Below are 21,945 nucleotides of genomic sequence, written 5' to 3'. Positions count from 1 at the left end.
CCCCTTTTTTTTTTTTTTTTTTTTTTTTTTGTTGCCATGCCCACGCAGCTTGCAGGATTCTCAGTTCCCAGACCAGGGACTGAACTTAGGACCTGGCAGTGAAAGCACTGAGTCCTAACCACTGGACCGCCAGAGGATTCCCTCGCATATCTTTATGAGGTATCTTTTTCATTTATGACAACCATTAAGATCAAGTACTAAAATAAAGTGAATTTAGAATCAGTTCTTGGGATACTGAACCAAAATGAAAAAGGTTTTTGAAAATAATGAAGCATATTAAATACTTCTCACTAAATGTTAATAGATTTTTATTTAAAAAAGTGTCATAAGAAAAATCTTTATTAAATATCACTTCATTGCTTTTATATTTCTGTTTGTACACATTATACTAAAGAGTATAGTAAAAGATAGATGAAATTTATGAATAATTAATCATATATAGATTAGGAGTACCTGGCTAAATATTTTTTTTAACTGAGAGGCACACTATTGGAAAGTTAGGGGATTGTTTTTATAATCAACATCTCATTATGCCTCTCTCCTGTTTAAAACTAGTCAATGGATTCCCACTGTTCTTAAGTTAAAAACGAAGCTCTTTAATATAGCTTATAAAGCTCTTAATGACCTTGCCCCTATCCATCTGCCCAACTTCAACATGTCTCTCCCTTACACTCTTCATTGAGCTTCCTTCATTTCTATGTTCCACGAGTTCTGTCTCTCACCGCTGCTATCTGTGAAAGGACATTTGCCCTCCCTTTCTGCCTGGCTAATGTGTCCTCATTTTTCACAAGTCAGCTTAACTATCATTTCTACTGGTACATCATCTTTGATTCCCTCAGCTAGGTTAGGTCTAGCTGTATGTTCCTACTACAATCTCTATTTCCCTTTTTATAAAATTTTGTTGTAACTGTAATCACTTACTGTCTTCCTTGCTCTTCTATCCTCAGTGTCAAACACACTAGTAGGCACATAGCAGTAATAAATATTACTGAATGATGCAATATGCTCAATTCACATCATAGATAATATAAAAAACAACAACAAAAATTACTTACCAAATAGGATAAAAAGTCCATGTGGTGTAATAAGCTGTTTGAAAAGGATAACACAAAATATCAGTGTCTAAGTAAAAATTTTAAGTAAGTTTACTTGTTCAAAGCACTGACTTTTTACATGCTGCTTCTATATATACTAGTGATGAATTTTAATAAAAATTCTTAAAATAAACATTTTCATTGAATTTAACTCTAGGTCAGAAGCTACAATACCTCCTCCTGAAAGACTTTTTACATATAATACTTTTCAACTCACATCAGGATTAAGATTGGTGACAAGCAGAACAGAATTTCCCGGTACACCACCAGCCCCAGGAATGGCCATCCTTCCAGTGACGGCAGAGGAGGTGAGTGCGAGAGGACCAAGAGCTCCGGGACCTAGTCCAGCTGGGACTGACAAACCTTTTCAAAACATCAAAAGCATTTCATATTCTAGTTATCTGGAGAATTACAACACTTAATACAACTTAAGTAAATAAATGAAGACAAAAGCAAAAATAGAGAAGAAAATGTTTCAAAGCTACCATAAGGATAACAAAGGTCAGTTTTTTGCCCTCCAAAGAGTAGAGCTCTTTATTCGTTGATACTATCATACTTAGTACTTTATTATTTATACAGTGCTTTGCATAGCAACCAAATTCACTGGTCTTAAAAGCCATTAGCTTTTTCAAAGGTTCTATAACTACAAGTACTCCTTCTATTTCTTAAAACAAATATATTCCAGCACATTTCTCTAAAGTAGATGTTATTTTCATAATGACTTCTACCATAAAACCAGATACATATTTTTGTAAAAAGTCCTTCAGCAGAAGTCACATATATGCATGCTAGGTAGTAATGCATGTTCTAAAATTGGACTATGGTAATGGCTGCACAACTCCGTAAATTTATTAAAAATCACTGAGTTGTATACCTAAAACAGGTAAATTGTATACATACATTCTGCATGGGGAAAAAACATTTTGTAACCTTGTAAAACATTATTACCATCAAGAACAAATTTATAGAATTCAATATTCTTTTGCAGCAAGAATTTCCAGAGCTCTCTACTCCCCCAGATATTTCAGAACTACTGAAAGTTCTATAATACTGGAATATTGACACTATATACTACACCTAAAACACTACACTTCCTCAGAATGTCCCACTATTTGTACTCTCAGCTTAAAAATTATCTAAGATAAAATCTCTAGTTGATATAAAATAAACCAGTTCTTTAATTTATTGATTCTTTAAGCTCAAAATTCCTTATAATAGACAGAGTCTGGCCAGTTTATCACAAATCATGTAATTAAATTGCAATATAGTTTACAATCATACTATTCTGCTTGACAATCTAAGGAAAGTTATTACTACCACCATCTTGCTGAATTTTAAAACCATGCACATCACCTTCTTAGGGTGGATGCTTTTCCATGAAATCTATACTCAATAGTCTTTTGCATGACCTCTTCCCATGCCCCTGCAACTTTTGAATAACTTCCTTAAGTCTATTATATACCACCAACACTACACCTTAGCTACACGGTAGGGTATATACATGTGTGTATGTGTATATGTACATCCCCCTGCTACACCTTAAAAGTCTTATCAACTCAGGAGCCCTCTTTACACATTTTTTCTCTTTCTTAACATCTACTACAGTGTTTTATACATACAGTGTGTAGAAAGAAATAACTAAAATGAGGGAAACCATATATCACTACCTCCAAATGTATAAAAATTAAACTTTTGTGAGCTTCAAACACATAAAAACAATGTATAATGCCTTCATTTTAATGGGATAGGTAGAATTACTCACTTAATTAAACATACATTAAGATGTCTTAAAACCACCAAAAACCTAAAACTTAAATGAACCTCAACCTTTTAAATCACTCTTTTTTTTAGTTAACTTCATCCTCTCCAGTGAAGAGAGTAGTTAAAATTCCCAGAATTAGAAAGGTAGGATACAAAGATTATTGCCAGAAAGCAACTATGTTGCAATTTAAAATAGTTATATTCATAAATCAGCTGGAAGCTGTAGAAAGGTACTGTGTAGACTAGGCTTAACACTAAGCCACTCTTCTTTCTAATCACCAACCTCAAGTGTATTCTTTAAGCACCAGCAATAAAATCATAAAGTATTTTTTTCTCCTCCTTAAGTTATGATCAAATTCATTTTGTTTACTATTTGGAAAAGAGTCAGAGAGCCATTATCAAAGTATTAACCGATTGTTATCTCTTAATTATTTCTATTACTTAAAGAAAAAAATAAATTTTTTTCCTGAAATAAAACAGCATGCATACCCTCTACGGTAATCTTCTAAACCCATTAATCAAAAAAACAAAAAAAGAGGATTTACAAATAAGTTTAACAGTAAATGTTTATTAATTCGAATGTTTGCTGACTGCATACTATGTATTAAATGCCATCAAAGGCATTTAAGGACACAAAGATAAATAACACACAAGTCTGTTTAACATGTAATTGATAAGCTTATAAGCAAGCAGTTCATATATTTTGTATAATAACCAAAAAGGCAAATCAGAGATTATTAATATAGTCAACCTATAGTTATCTGTGCCAATGGCAAGTATAAATGATGCAGAATATATAAGGGAATTTTGGAGTTGAGAATGGAACCAGAGAGAATTATTTATAAACACAAGGAAGCTGTGCATCATATATTGTACATGAGCCACTTCTATGATTGAAACACCTAATGCTTTTATTATAAATCCTTCAAATATGGTAATATTTTTCATTTTGATAAGTTCCTGGAAAATATAGACCATCATTAAGAAATCATTTCAAATTCAACTTTAGAGTTAGTCACCTGTAGCCTGAGGAAATCCAATGGCTGGGGCAAATCCAGCAGCCCCTGCATATGGTGAGGAAATTATTCCTGGTGCACCTAACGGGGAAGAGAAGCTAAAATAAATATACTACCTTCTATAAATATGCTTATAGCAATATAAAATGGCTATATGAAGGTGTATTACTGATAAAGAGATTCTGTTACAGAGTAAAGATTTGTTCAACAGGTGATCCTTAATGGTAAGTAAAGAGCCTCTGCCACTTTCAGAGGCTAACCCCTTTCAACTGGGTTCAAGGTTCAAGAGTACAGCTAAAATATTATTTAATTTTGAGTTATTAGTTTGCTACTTAGTTTTAGTTTATTTAGTTTTGTTATTTAAGTTGATATTCTTGTCCTTATTTAGAGCATTGTTTCTGTGCAAAAATCATCAAATACTTATTAAATTGTACTGTACCTGGGGGGTACTGTGCTGACAAAAAGAAATATGAAATAAAAATCCTTGCCTTTGAGAGCCTTTACAAACTAAAAGTATGAATTACAGGAGATTCACAGGCTGAGGATCTATGGGTTTAAATACAAATATACTGTAAGTGGTCTAAGAAGAAGGGATTGCAAAGTATCACTGTGATTGTTTGAAGGTCTCTCAGGAGGTAAAACTTGAGCTGGACATTCAGTAAGTGAAAAGCAGTGCTTATTGTGCACTGGATGCTAAACAAAGGCTGGTATTCCCTCTCCTTTTAGAAGCCTGGCGACTGTGAACCATCAATAAAAACAAGAGTTAGTTCCGGGCTTCCCTGGTGGCGCAGTGGTTGAGAATCTGCCTGCCAATGCAGACGACACAGGTTCGAGCCCTGGTCTGGGAAGATCCCACATGCCATGGAGCAACTGGGCCCGTGAGCCACAATTACTGAGCCTGCGCGTCTGGAGCCTGTGCTCCGCAACAACAGAGGCCGCGATAGTGAGAGGCCTGCGCACCGCGAGGAAGAGTGACCCCCACCTGCCACAACCAGAGAAAGCCCATGCACAGAAATGAAGACCCAACACAGCCATAAATAAATAAATAAATAAATAAATAAATACATTGTGTATTAAAAAAAAAAAAAAAAAAAGAGTTAGTTCCAATGGAGGAGTCAGTACTAGTAGGAAAACAATTTGGTTTGGGACAAGTTAAGGTTGAGGTGATAGTGAGACACTCAAATAGGAATGCCACAAGTGGAAATGAGGGGGCAAACTTAGAATTTCTAACTATTACAAGACACAGATTTGTAAATCATCTATATAGAAATAAGTGTGAAAGCCATATGAATGAGAGCTCCGCTAAAAAGGGCACAAGGCAAGAAATGAAGAAAGCTAAAAATAGAACCTGGGAGTATTAGTACACTTAAGTGGTAGAGGAAGGAAGAGGAACATTCTAAGGAAAAGAGAAAGACCTTAGAAAGCAAAACAAAACAGTGAATTATAGTCCCTCAGGATCTAGAGACATAGAGTTTTAGGGGAGGGGGCCTTCCATAAAAGTCAAAGAGAGTGAGAAATGTAAATGGTAAACAATAGTTTTAGAGCAACAGTGAGAAGCTAGACTGTAAGAGTCAAAGGGAAGGTTTTGGGGTTTTTTACCCTAATGATAGGCTGATATGCATATTTATAGGAAGAAGTATGTAGGCTACATTTTCCAGAGGAGTTAAAAGATCATGTAAGTTTATTCTCTTCATTAAAGGTAATTATTTAACAGAATTTATTAAATATGTAGCTGTGATTAAAATAATTCAAGAAAATACAGTCATTGAGAGACTTCAGGGACAGAGCTAGCAGAGAGAACCAACAATAAATGAAGACACAGAAAATGAGAATAACTGACAGACTGATGAAATAAGAAGGGAAACATATATTTATTGAAAGCAAATTAGGAGGCAAGCATTCTTCTAGTGCTGAGGAAGCAATGAATAAAGCAGACAAGAATCTCTGCCCTTGCTAAACTTACATTCAAGTAGGCTCAAGATCATAGGTAAAATGAAAACAGAAACAGACTCACAGACTTAGAGAATGAACTTATGGTTACCAGTGGGGAAGGGTGGGGGGGGGCTGATTAGTGAATTTGGGATTGACATGTACACACTGCTATATTTAAAATGGATAACCAACATGGACCTATTGTATAGCACAGGGAACTCTGCTCAGTATTATTTAACAACCTAAATGGGAAAAGAATTTGAAAAGAATAGATACATGTATATGTATAACTGGATCACTTTGCTGTACACTGGAAACTATCAAAACACTGTTAATTAACTATACTCCAATATAAAGTAAAAAGTTTAAAAAAAAGATGATAGGTAAAATGATTCACTTTCATAACAGAAATAACTATATTTAAGGCATAAAGGAAGACTTATCAGAGAGGCTTCAGTACAGGTATGAGTTATCGCGAAAACTTACACTAGAAAATTAAACATAGGAAGAGATGTGGTAGGGATTCCCTGGTGGTGCAGTGGTTAAGAATCCACCTGCCAATGCAGGGGACACGGGTTCGAGCCCTGGTCCAGGAAGATCTCACATGCTGCGGAGCAACTAAGCCCATGCGCCACAACTACTGAGCCTGCGCTCTAGAGCCTCCAAGCCACAACTACTGAAGCCCAAGTGCCTAGAGCTCGTGCTCCGCAACAAGAGAAGCCACCGCAATGAGAAGCCCATGGACTGCAACGAAGAGTAGCCTCTGCTCACCGCAACTAGAGAAAGCCCGCGGCGCAGCAACGAAGACCCAGAGCAGCCATAAATAAATAAATAAATTTTAAAATATATTTTTAAAAAATAAGAAGAGATACTGTAGATTGTATTACTGTTGCCAAGTATTCACTTGACCCTTCCATGTAACTCTGGTCAGTCATGTGACTTGCAGCATCTCCTGTGGGAGGAGCATACATTTCTATGCAACACCCACCGCACTCAGTCATGTGATAGGAACACATGGACAGACAGGACATAAACTGCCTCTATGCAGAAGCTTCAAGAGGCATTATGGGTTTACACCAGCTCTCTTATTTTTTTACTCTCTGCCACAAGAATGCCATGTCTCAAATGTAGTGACACCTTCAGCCTGGGCCCTCCATCAAAAAGACATGTGAAGGAAGTTTGCAAAAGCTGATTTGCAGCTGTTTAAGTGTCAGTCATGTGAGAGGAATAAATGTTAATTGCTGTAAACCACTGAGATTTGTGGGAAGGGCAAGGGATCTACTTTTAAAACAAAACTAAGAGACTAATACAAATGGCTGTGGGATGGGGGGTATGAGGCAGAAGACTTGTAGTAGGTTTTAGAGAAATGAGGAAAATTCTTGAGATAACACTCACTGAACATTAAATAGCAATAAATGAAAGAACTGGCAAACAATTACCAGGGCCAAATTTTAAATAATTGTTTCCAAGTAAAATATGATTAACAAGAACATTTGTTAATACTCAACAAAAGAATCATTTGTAAAGTTTCTGTAAATCTACATTCCTCAAATAAGCAGAAACAGAAACATTTTAGCAAAGTAATCAGTTAGGCAATGGTTTACACAAACTTTTAAGAAAAAGGTTTAAGATTCGCATAACTAAGAATACATATTTTACATTTGGAAAAGGTACTACCACAACAGCAATTAAGGTAATACAAATGAATAGATAACATTTTTACCTATGAAATCAGTTTATCAGTGTTATTTATAATAGCAAAGCCCTAAAGAAACAAGCTTAATGTCTAAATTGGAGAATTATTATATAAATTATGATGAGTCACTAGACAAAATACAGAGCCATTTAAAATATTACAAAGAGTATGTACTATGTAAAAAAAGCACAACTATTTTGTTTTTCAAAAATGCTGGTACAACAGCAGACTAAACTTTTTGAGTAACTCAAAAAGAAAAAAAGTAGAAAAAAATATCTAATTGCAGAAAAATAACTGCAAAGATTTCAGACATTGGAATTATCAGATTTGATTTGATTTGATTTTAAATAGTATGTTTGAAGAAATAAAAGCCATGCTGAAAAATATCTGTAGGGAAGATACTTAAAAAAAAACAAACAAAAAAGAACCAAGTATCAATAAAATTTCTAGAAATAAAAAGCACAATTATTGAAATCTAAAATTATCAGACAAATTTAACAACAGATTAGACAAAGGTGAAGAGACCATTAGTAAAATGAAAGTCCCTAAGGAATTATTTAGAATGCAGCTCAGAGAGATAAAGAAATAGAAAATATGAAAGAAAGTTTGAGATACTCAGAGTAAGAGAGTATAACAGGTCTAATCAAAATTCCAGAAAGTAAGAAAAGAAGCAGTGTGAAGGAGAAATATATGAGAAGATCATTCCTAGTACCAGTAAAAGACAACAATCCACCAAATCAAGAAGCTTTTTGAGCTCCAGGTAGAAAAAATAAATCCTTAAACAGACACATCATACTGAAACTGTAGACATCAAAGATGAAAAAAAAAATCTAAAGAATAGCCAGAGAGAAAACAGCAGTAATTAGGTTGACAGCTGACCTTCCAAGAGCCAACAATGAAAACCAGACTATTGTGTACTGATTTCTCTAATACACTGAAAAAACAAAACTGTCAACCTAGAACTCTATATACCTTTTAAAACTGACAACAAAATAAAGACATTTCTGGGGAAATGAACACTTCAAACATGTTAACACAGACCTTCCCCTTAAGTGAATAATAAAGGATATCCTTCTGGCAGAAGGTAAGCAATCCCAGATGGCATATCTGAGTTGCAAGAAGAAATGAAAGGCCTTAAGAGAGGCTTAATCTAAATGAATATTGATTGTATAAAATAATTAACAAATTGAAATGTTAAAATCTAAAAAGTTTTCAACATAATAATATCTTGAGTTAGGAGGAGGTAAGAGAAGGTAAAAGGAGTTAAAGTGTCCTAAAGTTCTTGTATTATATAAGAAAAGATTACAGGTATCAATTAACTCTATATTTTGGTAAAATAAGTATGAAAGTTAAAAATCCTAGATGAAAATACAAAACAGTGTTAAACTTCGAAAACAGTAGTGGAAAAAACCAAATAATAAATAAACATTAATTCAACAAATATTTTTTGTGTCTATTTTGTGTCAGGCACAAACTAAGTAGAGAAGGAAAAAAAACTACCTTGGTGAAGCTTATTTCGACTGATGAAAACAGAATTAAACAATAAACAGTAAATAAGTTAACTGCATACATAAGAAGGTGATAAATACTACAAAAAAAATAGAACAGGAAGAATCAGGAGTACTGAGGGAAGGCTGGTCAGGGTAGGTCAAAGAAGGCAGCAGGAGCAAAATCTGAGGGTATCTGGGAGAAAAGCCCTCCAGGAAGAGGGAATAACTAGTGGAAACAATCTGGAGGTGGGAACATACCTAATATGCTTTAGAGGGATGTCAGTTTGGTGGGCAAAAGGAACAAGGGAAGAACATCAAAGGAGATATGTCAAAAGAGTAAAATTGAAATGGATGGTATAGGGCTTGCAATCCAATGTAAGGATGTGGGCATTTAATACTCTGAAAAAAATGGGAGCCTTTAGAGGGTTGTCAGCATTAGACTGAAATGATATGACTTATTTCTCTTTTCTAATTTACATACAATAAACTGTACAAGTACAAAAGACAACTGATCTACTTTTTGTCACTAAAGATTAGTTTGCATTTTATAGAATTATATATAAACAGAATCATATACCAGGTGTTCTTTTTTATATGGTTTCTTTCATTCATAATAATGTTTTGTCTGGCTTCTTTCATTCAACATAATCCTGTTGTCCTTAACGATTTATTCCTTTTTATTGCTGAATAGTATTTCATAACATCGATAAACTACATTTTGTTTATCCATTCACCTGTAATAGAATATTTCCAGATTTTGGCCATTATAAATAGAACTGCTATGAACGTTTGCATACAGGTATTTGTGTGGACACTAACTTTTTCACTTCTCTTGGGTAAATGACTAGGTTATATTGTAGGTGCACATTTAACTTAAGTAACTGGCAAACTCTTTACCAAAGAGTTTCCTAAATTTTACATTGCCATCAACACAGGATGCTAGTAAAAGATGCTCCACATCCTTGGTACAGGAAACTTTTTAAACTCTAGCTATTCCAGTGGGTATGTAATAATATCTTATAGTAATTTAATTTCCATTTCCCTGATGACTAGAGATGTTGAGCACCTTTTCATGTGTTTACTGCCATTCATATACCATCTTTTGTAAAGTATCTTGTCAAATCTTTTGGCCAATTTTTAACAGTTTGTTTTCTTATTACTGAGCTATAAGAGTTCTTTATATAACTTGATATAACGAATTTGTCTTATATATGTGTGTTGCAAATATTTTCTTCAAGTCTATAGCTTACCTTGTGGTTTTCTTGATGGTACCTTTCAATCAGTGAAACTTTTAAATGTTGATGCACATACAATATATAAATTATTTCCTTTCATGGTTTGTGCTTTTTGCGTTTTACCTAAGAAACTTTTGCATATCCCAAGGTTACAAAGATTTTCTAAGTTTTTTTTTTTTAATATAAGATTTATTTATTTGTTTGTTTTGTTTTGGCTGTGCCACACAGCATGGCATATGGGATCTTAGTTCCCTGAACAGGAATCGAACCCATGCCCCCTGCAGTGGAAGCTCGGAGTCTTAACCAGTGGACCACCAGGGAAGTCCCCTCTCCTATGTTTTATTCCAGGAGTTTTATAGGTTTAAGTTTTACATATAGGTCTAAGATCCATTTGAAGTCAATGTGTCAGTATGGTGTGAGATACAGATCAATGTTTATTTTCTTTCCAATATGGATATTCACCTGTCCAAAAACTACTTGTTGAAAGATTTTCCTTTCCCTATTGAATTTTTACACTGGCAATTTTGCTCAGTATCAACTGAGTATATACATGTGGGTCGATTTCTAGACTCTATATGCTGATCCATTAATTTACCTAACCTTTCAACACTATCAAACTGGTTTGACTACTGCAGCTTTATATTAAGCCTTGCATTTATTTCCTTTCACTATTTTAGATACTTTTCCATTTCTATGCAAATTTTAGAAGTTCAGTGCATCTTACTAAAGTAAGAGAAAAATTAATTAGAGTAGTTAGAGAAAGAAATAAGAGTTTATCAAGGTTGCTGAATATGAAATCAAGAAACAACAACACTGCATTTGTGTATTAGTAACAGTTTAAAAACCAAATAACAGTGATGGCTAAAACTTACAGGGCACGATTCTAAACTCTTTACGTATATTAGCACATTTAATATTCCTCACAACTCTTACCTGTTAAGTACTATTATTACGTTCATTTCACATACAAAGAGACAAAAGTACAGAGCAGTTAAGCAATTTGCCGAAAGTTACACGGACCATAAAGATTGGTCTAGAATTAGAATCTAAAAAGTATGGCTCTTAGGAATAATTCTAACAAAACATATGCAAACCTTTATGGGGAAAAGTCACCAAACTTTATTCAAAGACCCTAAATAATATACAAATGAATGGAGATATATACAATATTCAAAGACTGGAAGACTCTACTGTAAAGGTGTCAATTATCTTCTAAGTGATTTATAAAGTCAATATAATCCAATCAAAACCCTAATAGTGCTTTTTTTCCCCTTTGAGGACTTGAAAAGCTGATCCTAAAATTCCTAAGTGTAAATGGTCAAGAAGCGCCAAGATACTCTTGAAGAATAAGTAAAGAGACTTAACTCTATCAGATATTGAGACTTGTGGTAAAGACAAAAAGAAAGACAAATAAACAGACCAACTGAACAATGCTCAGAAAACTACTCACGCATATATTAACCTCAAGTTAATGGTATGTGTTAATTCTGAAACTACTTTTCGTGTATTATAGGATTGAGCAAAGTAAATATGTTGAGGCTAATGGAAACTAGATTTCTCATTCTTGAAGAAGGGAATCACCAATATGAAAAAAAGCGTGCTGAATTGGAATTGGAGTTATCAGTTAAAACTTGCGGTTTTTTTAAACACAAACACACACATGCACACACACAGAGAAATATATTTATGAAGTACACATACACATATATCCTAGTCATGCCCATTTAAAGTTCCTAGAAGCAGTGACACCCTATTAGCAATAAGCACATATAATGCCTTGATACTGATTTCCAAATACTATTTCCTACTAAAAGGAACCAGGGCTCATTGCAGTAACAGCTGACTGCACTGTTAAGGCAGGGGAAGTAAAGAAGATCTGAAATATCTTCTGCCAGAAAGTAAGGAAGTGTTCAAACAATGATGAAGATATGTCAAAAGGCCACAGAAGCTAGTGTGAAAGGGCTCCCACTGGCCAAATCTGGGAGAGTTTGAACATAAAATGAAAAATGATACTACGAAATTATTACCCATAGAATAAAGTAAGAACCTACAAGTTCATATTAACATGAAAAAATAAATACAATGAATAGTAAATAAGCCACAGAGAGCTAATGCACTGTATAATGAATACAGACAACAATACTATACTAAAACTGTGTAATGTGATAAATATCACTACATCTGAATCATACTACAATATATAAAACATCAAAGTAGCACATTATAAACCTTAAATTCACACGAATTTATGTAATAAAAATGAATGAATGGAGTGTTGGTAAGAAAAAAATTCTTTATAATAAAATCCCAGCTAATAAATGAGAAGGAATGACAGAATTATCAAATCACCAATATAGCAACAACTACCACAGTAACAACTAATTTGAGCAATGGATGTTAAAACTAAAGGGTGAAAAGTCATAAGAAACAGGCTATTTTTAGAGTCTCAAGGTATACTCCTTATAAGGATATGTTGTTAATTACAAAGAGAAAAACAGTAACTTTGCAGGGAAGAAATTTGGCAGAAACCACCTTAAGTGATCAAGGTTAATATCACCAGGAATAGGATAAAGTGGCATTATGTGTCTCCTGATGTAATGAAATGAGAAAGACACAACATTATTTCAGCCAAAAAACCAGACACGCATGTTGGGAGAAATTCTATTATATACCCAACCCTGAACTCTTCTAAAATTTTAAAGGTCATAAAAGACAAAGAATGAGGAAATGTTCCAAATTAAAGGACTCTCAAGAAACATGACAAATAAATTAACAAATAATTAAATAAATTATTTTCACAACTGGCAAAAATTTTAAAAGGTCTATGGATTAGATAATAGTATTGTGTGAATGTTAATTTCCTGATTTTGATAACGGTATTTAGGTAAGAATGTCCTTTTTCCTAGAAAATATACAGTGAGTATTTAAAAGGGACACCATGCTTGCAACTTATTCTCCAATGACTCAGAGGAAAAAACAACAACACACACACACACTCACACTCACACACACATATAAACAGAAGATAAAGTAAATGTGGCATGATGTTAATAATTGGGGAATCTGAAGGATATAAGGGAATTCTTTGAACTATTCTTGCAACTTAAAGTATTTCAATAAAAAGTTACTAAAATACTATCAACTTTAAAATATAAGTATTTATCTTTATAATGTCAAAGTAATACAGGATTTCTTAAACATGACACAAAAACACGAATATAAAGGAAATGGCAAATAAATTTGACTACATAAAAATACCATGGAGAGAATGAACCAATAAGCCAAAACTGAGAGAAATTATTTGCAACACATAATACCAGCAAAGGACTAGTGTCTAGGATATATAAAGAATTCCCACAAATAAACAAGAAAAGAAACCAAACACAAAAACAAGCAAAAGAATTAACAGAAAATTCATAAAGGAGAATGGCCAATAAATAAAGTAAGTTCAACCTCATTGGTAATCAAGAAAATTTCACAGCAGCACTGTTCATAATAGCCTCAAACTAAAACAACCCAAATGTCTATCAACAGTAGAATAGATAAATGAACTGTGGTATATTCATACAATGGGAATCTACACACTTGACAGTATTGACAATGAATAAGCGATAGCCACATATGTGAACATGGATGAATCAAAAGAAAACAAACAGTATGATTCCATTTAGATAAAGTTCTAAATATAGGAGAAAAGAATTTTTTAAATTAGCACTTAGGGCTGCATAATGAGTAGTAAAAAAACCAAACCAAACCACAGGGGAAAAGCAGAAAAGCAAAAGCATGACTATCATCAAAAATTTGAGACTACAGATATCTTGGAGGAGGGAGAGTGGGAACACAATAAATGAGAAGGGTAAAAATAGTGCTTCTTCAGTATGTGTAAACATTTTATTTCTTAATCTGGATAGTAATTACATGGGTATTTAAAACTGTATTCACAGGTTTCACAAGCTTTTCTATAGGTATAATATATTTCTCTAAAAAGAGGGACAGAATGCTCACAACTTAGCCCTAAGACCTTTAAACGGTAATCTTTAAAAGAAAGAAAAGAAAGAACAGCCAGTGAGGTAAGGAAAAAAGTCATGGAAGTGTGGTGTTTCTGAAGCCAAGAGAAAAAAAAGAGGGAATAGCGAACTGTTCAAATATTTGTGAGAGGCGGAGTAAACTTTCACACAACACATAAAAAAGTACTGTTCTCTGTTTGATGAATTATTTATCTTATACTGTAGACACTACTCTGCAACGACAAAGGATTTATTAATACAATAAAAAAAGGATGGTAACATTCTGATTATTTTATATTCAGAAACCAAAATTTTAAATTGTATTTTAAAAATGTCCTCCTCCCACAATGCAGAACATTAATTATACCAACAGTATGTATTCAATTACTGAAATACGTGCAGTTTTGCATTTGATAGCCAAGTTTTGGCAAACTTGAGTGATAGCCCCAATTTCTATCATTTGTTATTAAAATGGTAATTACAAAGACCTTTGGCTCTCCCAAATTGTACATATGAGTAGGGGCTGATAACAAATACAGTCATCCCTCAGTATCCACAAGGGATTGGTTCCAGCACACTCCCCAACCCCCCATCCTGTAGACACCAAAATCCAAGTATGCTCAAGTCCCTTATATAAAATTGTATGGTATTTGCATATAATCTCTGCACATACTCCTGCATACTGTGAATCATCTCTAGATTGCTTATAATACCTAGTATGTTGTAAATGCTATGTAAATAGGTGTAAATACACTGTAATGCTATGTAAAATAGTTGCTGGTACAAGGTAAATTCAAGTTTTGCTTTTTGGAACATTATGGAATGTTTTTCCCTCAAATATTTTTGATCTGCAGTTGGTTGAACCCACAGATTCCAAACCTGTAGATATGGAAGCCCAACTGTATAAAACACAAAAATTTGGTCAGACTGAAACAGAAACTTTAACAGTTTAGGAACATGAACTGAACAATGCACTTAACATTTTCAGTTATAAATAACAAAAAGCTTTTACACTAAATTTACCATCTGTTTTCTAGAAAATTTTGGACAACAATTTGGCTAAGGATTCTTTTTTCTCACCTATAAAATGAAGATAAACTAAATATCAGTTGAAGTCTCAACTAATATTTTATGGTGTCATCTGGGGAAGACAAATCAATCACAAAGGGTAATAAAATTAAAATACTTTAACTAAATAATAAACCACACTTTGAGAGTTGCAAAACCAAAAAGTATATTAACCTAATGATATATCCAAGTAGGCTCTCCACTTTACAAAAAGGTTTATTTTAAAAGTTTAAATTATTGAGAACTAATTTTAAATAAAAGAAGGAAGCTCTCCAAAGCAACATTTGCATGAGTAATGCAGAAGACTACTTTTATTAGTGCAAAAATGCAACTTCACACAAACTTAGGGTTAAGATGAAAAGTTCTGATGTTTAAAAAACAAAAACTAAAAATTGTAAATCCTCTTCTTTGAATAAAGGAAAAACATACTACTAATTTAGGTCCTTGTTTGAAAGTATCACTACTTAAAAAAGGAAAAATATTTCTCTCAAGACCACTTACACCAGTATTTTGCTGGTTATATTGGGCTGGCCAAAAGGTTCACTTGGTTTTTTCTGTAAGATGCCTTTAGTAGCACTTAGTTGTCTTTAACTTCATTTGAAACAGTTTTGTTACATTGTATTGTGACAGCTATCAGATCAGCAGTGCATTTAAAAAAAAACTTATCAAAATTGGTGAATTTCTGTGTAGCCATTTTAATATTGAAGATGGAAGAAAAAAAGCACCATTTTCAGCATATTATACTTTATTATTTCAAGAAAGGTAAAAACGCAACTGAAACACACAAAAAGATTTGTGTAGTGTATGGAGAAGGTGTTGTGACTGATCGAACATGTCAAAAGTGGTTTGCAAAGTTTCGTGCTGGAGATTTCTTGCTGGACGATGCTCCACAGTTGGGTAGACCAGTTGAGTTGATAGCAATCAAATTGAGACATTAATTGAGAATAATCAATGTTATACCATGTGGGAGATAGCCAACATACTCAAAATATCCGAATCAAGCCCTGAAAATCATTTGTACCAGCTTGGTTACGTTCATCGCTTTGATGTTAGGGTTCCACATAAGTGAAAAAAACCTTCTTGACCGTATTTCCGCATGTGATTCTCCACTTAAAAGTAATGAAAACGTTTTGTTTTCAAAACAAATTAAGACAGACGATGAAAAGTGGATATTGTACGATAATGTGAAACGGAAGAGATTGTGGGTCAAGCGAAATGAACCACCACCAACCACACCAAAGGCTAGTCTTCATCCAAAAAAGGGGATGTTGTGTATATGGTGGGATTGGAAGGGGAAGTCCTCTATTTTAATTAGCTCCTTCTGGAAAACCAAATCATTAATTCCAACAAGTACTGCTCCCAATTAGACCAACTGAAAGCAGCACTCGACAAAAAGCGTCCAGAATTAGTCAACAGAAAATGCGTAATCCTCTATCAGGATAACATAAGACCACATGTTTCTTTGATGACTAGACAAAAACTGTTACAGCTTGGCTGGGAAGTTCTGATTCACCTGCTGTATTCACCAGACATTGCAACTTCGGATTTTCATTTATTTCAGTCTTTACAAAATTCTCTTAATGGAAAAAAATTTCCATTTCCCGGAAGACTGTAAAAGGCACCTGGAACAGTTCTTTGCTCAAAAAGATAAAAAGTTTTGAGAAGATGGAATTATGAAGTTGCCTGAACAATGGCAGAAGGTAGTGGAACAAAAGGGTGAATATGTTGTTCAATAAAGTTCTTGGTGGGGCTTCCCTGGTGGCGCAGTGGTTGAGAGTCTGCCTGCCGATGCAGGGGACACGGGCTCGTGCCCCAGTCTGGGAAGATCCCACATGCCGCGGAGCGGCTGGGCCCGTGAGCCATGGCCGCTGAGCCTGCGTGTCCAGAGCCTGTGCTCTGCAATGGGAGAGGTCACAACAGTGAGAGGCCCATGTACCGCAAAAAAAGTTCTTGGTGAAAATGAAAAATGTGACTTTTATTTGTACTTAGAAACCAAAGGAACTTTTTGGCCAACCCTATAAATCAACTTATTTAAACCAGTGGTAATATATAAGATTATTAATTTCAAGCAAATGGTTGCATGGTTTATAAAGAACAAGTAATATTACTGTTAGAAAATAAATTCAATTTCAGGTATCCACTTGTTTTTGCCAATTAATAGAATCTACTGATATTAAGATTCAATTAATGAACACATTTTTGTTCCATGATTCTCACTTTTCTTTAGAAAACCTGAGAGAATCCAAGAAGAAACCACCTGACATACATGGATTAATAAATGAAACTTTTAACTTCAGAAAGCTTGTTCTGTGACCCAAAAGAGAACTACTCACCAAAAGCCATAGGGGGTTCAAGGGATGGCTGGCCATCACCAGTAGGAAGGTCTAAGCGAGTGAAGTCTCTGCTTTTGTCGTTATTATATTTCACATTAAGGCTGGTAAGCTTGGAGACGTCAATACGCAGAGTGCAGCATGCATTATAGATATTCTGGCCATCCAGAGCCTAAATAAAGCATGTAAGAAAGGGACTGATGTTTTACAAGATAATAACAATAATAAATCAAGTAGCCTCTACTTTGACAGAGTGGCAATCAGGCATAAAGCAAAGAGGACTAAACTAAAAGCCAAAGACCTGTGTTTACTTTTAACTCTGTCACTGTGTGAGCCTAAGAGAGAAAATGAAAATCTCTATTTCTCAGTTTTTTCATCTGTAAAGTAAGGATAATAATCCCTATCTTGTCTATGATAAGAGCAAATGGAAGAGGAGAAATGTATAAGCTTAGAAAACTATTATACATTATTGTACATTGTACTAATTATTATTATGATTATTTTTTAAATGTTTAAAGATATTTAAATTTTACATTTCATCTTAATTCATTTTAGTGTACTTTATATAGGTTAAGATGAAATAAAGCCTTTGTAAATGGTACCTGTCAGAACCACAATATGTGAAATATTATCTACCACTTACTGTTTTTCTTAAGTTTATTTTCTTTGAGTAATGAACTTGAGGGAAGTTTTGAGTCAGATCAGATACAAGACCAAAAATCAGCAATCCCTCCTTTGAAAATAATAAAGACTTACCAAAGGGATATTTATAGCTACTTATGACTTCCACAAACACTTCAATTTATAAAAAGATACCAGAAACCAAAACATAAAAATATCAATAAAACAAAAAACATACAAATATACAAAAACCCCTGACTTATCATGATATTGACCAGTATGCCACCATAAAGGTACAAAATAATATATGCGGGTAGAGGGTACAGCAAATATAAATGTTATTCCTAATCAAGAACCAGACACTTTGTGATACACAAAAGTACTATAAACCTTAGCCCCTACCTTTGGAAAAAAATTAGAAATAAATCAGATACCAATACAAGACAGAATTAGAGTTAGGGATAGATCTCAACAGGAAATGGGTCAAACATAACCAAACTGAATGTGAAGTTTTACATCCTGTCAAAAGTCAAGCACTCATGTACTAACAAGAAGACAATATGAATTGAAGGCAGCATATTTCCTAAGATTTAATGTCTTTAGCAATTTACAGCTCAATGAAATTCAACAGTGAATATGGTTGCAAAAATATTGAAATCAATCAATCTTTGGCTCACTTAATATAAGTAAATGAGGCACTAGGGTAAAGATAATCCTACTTTATTAGTCAGATTATATCAGAAGTACTGTGCTCAACTCTAGACTTTAAATAGGACAAACAGAAATGAGTCCCAAAAATCTGAGAAATGATAGGTGATTTGAAACCATTTCATATGAAGAAATAAGTAATTTTTAGACTATAAGAAGAGCATATGGAACAGTACTATTAAAAATGGTAAGTTTCAGTATGTATGTTTTATTACAATTTTCAAAAAAAAAAAACACATGGTAAACTACAGCAAAGGAGAAGACATGATGGCTTTCTCTGGTATCACTGAAGTGACTGATTAACAATTGAAAAATGAAAAAAAGATCATAATTACCATTTTGGCATAATGTGCATTCAATGGGTCAGCATACTGAAGCAAGGCTTGAAACTGATTATTCTTTGTAAAGGTGATAATCTTTAAGACTGTGCCAAATTTAGAAAATATCTGGAAAAAAGTTCACATTAGGTTAAATTTAAGGAAAAAACTTGCTAACATATCTTTATAAATACAACTTGATTCATGAATCCCAGGTTTTTGTTTTGTTTTGTTTTGTTTTTTTGCAGTACACGGGCCTCTCACTGTTGTGGCCTCTCCCGTTGTGGAGCACAGGCTCTGGATGCGCAGGCTCAGCGACCATGGCTCATGGGCCCAGCCGCTCCGCGGCATGTGGGATCTTCCCAGACCGGGGCACCAACCCGTGTCCCCTGCATCGGCGGGCGGACTCTCAACCACTGCGCCACCAGGGAAGCCCCTGAATCCCAGTTTTAAATGAAAATAATTTCCTCTATTTAAACTATTGGTACCAAAATTACTTCAATCAAGCCTAAGATGTTCATGTTTCAACACTCATGCATGGCTTAAAACAGTGCCTGACACATAACAGGCACTAAATATTTAACCTATTTTATAGCATGTCATAAATGGCACAATACTGAATCAGGAGGTTACAACAGGAATTAATTAATGCTGTGAGATGTTGGTGCTACAAAGCATATACCTGGAAGTGGAAGAGTCATACAGATCAACTATTTCAGCCTGAGAATCAGCATCTACTTGAAATTTTTATAGACAGGAAAACTACAAAATATTCAACAAAATGAACAACAGAATGTTCAATGCTCTATTAATTCATCAAATACTCATAGAGCACTGTTCTAAGCTCTAGAAAGTCAGCAGTGAACAAAACAGTAACAAGAGTCTAAATATGGGCATGTTAATAATAGGGGAAACTGTGTATGTCTGTGGCGGTAAGGAGGTATATATATTCTGCTCAAGATTTTTGTGAACTAAAAATGCTCTAAAGAATTCTAGTAAAAAACAAAATGTGAAACAGGAAAAAAAAAAACCTGAAAAAGGCAGAAAGAGAAGGGGGAAGAAACAACAAGCAAGTAGGAAACAGTTACCAACCTAGTAGATATAAGTCCAACTATATAAAAAATCACTTTAAATGTGAATGTTCTAAATATGCTAATTAAAATACATACTTGTCAGAGTGGGCTTTTTAAAAAGCACAAACAAAACCCACCTCCAGGTTATTCATAAGAAACCCACTTTAAATATAAAGACTCAAGCTAAAGGGAGAGAAAGATACACCATGCTAACACTAATGTTTAAGAAAAGCTGGTACAGCTATATTAATTTTAGACAAAGCTGACTTTTGAACAAAAATTATCAGGGATAAAGAGGGAGGGTATATAATAATAGGGGTCATTTATCCAAGAAGACATAACAACCCTTAATATGTATGTGCTTAATGAAAAAGAATAAAAATACTTGAGAAAAAAAGCTGCTGGACTATAAAAACACTATTGTAGCTAGAGACTTTTAACACTGCTCTGTCACTAATTGACAGATCCAGAAGTCAGAAAATCAGTAAGGATATAGCTGAACTGAATAGCATCATCAGTCAACTGGATCTAACTGACATTTATAGAACAGTGCACCCAATAATAGAATACACATTCTGAATTTTGCATGAAACGTTGACCAAGATAGACATATTCTGAGCCATAAAACACACTTTAACAAATTTAAAATAATAGAAATCATACAGTGTATATTCTCAAACAATTATAGATTTAAACTAAAAATCAATAACAGAAAAAACATACCTGGAAAATCCTCAAAGAAAGAAAAAAAAGAAAGAAACAAGTCTCTGCTCTCATAAGGAAAGACAGATGATAAACAAATAAGCCAATAAATAACAATGGTCATAAAAAAGTGTTTTGTTTTAAAAATAAAAGGGAAAGGGATGAGAGTGAACTGGAATGCAGGTTGGAAGGTGCAAGGGTGCTCAAGGAAGGTGTCTCTAAAGAGTCTTTAGAGAAGCGGAATAAACAGAGTTGGGGGAAGGTTTCCTGACAGACCCCTGGTTACCAATGCTCTTACAACACTTGTTATACTTCCCCACCACAAGTTCAGGGCCAGGGTTACTACAATGCATTTTGCTTTCCTCTGACATCCCATTTTAAATCTGGATTTTAATAAGCCAGAAACTTGCCCTTCTGCTTCTAAGGATAAAACATAAGTATTCCCTATGCTGCTAAGAATTTGCTGTTATCAAATACTATGTATGTGTCTCCTTAATAGGCAAATGGTCCTGCTTTTTAATTATCAGAAAGAATGATCAAGAATAACTATCCTAGGGATTTCCCTGGTGGTCCAGTGGTAAAGAATCCGCCCGCCAATGCAGGGGACATGAGTTCGAGCCCCGCTCTGGGAAGATCCCACATGTTGAGGAGCAACTAAGCCCGTGTGCCACAACTACTGAGCTTACACTCTAGAGCCCACAAGCCACAACTACTGAGCCCGTGAGCCACAACTACTGAAGCCTGTGCACCTAGAGCCCATGCTTTGCAACGAGAAGCTGGTGCACCGCAACAAAGAGTAGCCCCTGCTCGTCGCAAACAGAGAACGCCCGTGCGCAGCAACAAAGACCCAACACAGCCAAAAATAAATAAATGTATTAAAAAAAAAAAAAAAAAA

At 34.3% G+C, this 21,945-nt stretch overlaps 1 protein-coding gene across 3 annotated transcripts in view; it reads right to left on the bottom strand.

Moving 5' to 3' along the window:
- The window catches only part of PTBP3 (polypyrimidine tract binding protein 3), a 98,988-nt gene that overhangs the window by 7,817 nt on the left and 69,226 nt on the right, over positions 1-21,945 (bottom strand). For all 3 annotated transcript variants that reach the window (XM_007449768.1, XM_007449767.1, XM_007449769.1), the window contains 5 exons: positions 19,294-19,404; positions 17,633-17,801; positions 3,875-3,952; positions 1,312-1,457; positions 1,056-1,089 (listed from right to left, as the gene is read on the bottom strand). In XM_007449768.1, coding sequence (XP_007449830.1) covers positions 1,056-1,089; positions 1,312-1,457; positions 3,875-3,952; positions 17,633-17,801; positions 19,294-19,404 — 538 coding nt within the window. The remainder of the gene's footprint in view (positions 1-1,055; positions 1,090-1,311; positions 1,458-3,874; positions 3,953-17,632; positions 17,802-19,293; positions 19,405-21,945) is intronic.

The sequence above is a fragment of the Lipotes vexillifer genome, unplaced genomic scaffold, assembly GCF_000442215.2.
Source record: "Lipotes vexillifer unplaced genomic scaffold, Lipotes_vexillifer_v1.1 scaffold230, whole genome shotgun sequence".
NCBI lineage: Eukaryota > Metazoa > Chordata > Mammalia > Artiodactyla > Lipotidae > Lipotes > Lipotes vexillifer.
Note: the sequence above shows the minus strand (reverse complement) of the source record. Positions and strands in the feature narration are given on the sequence as shown.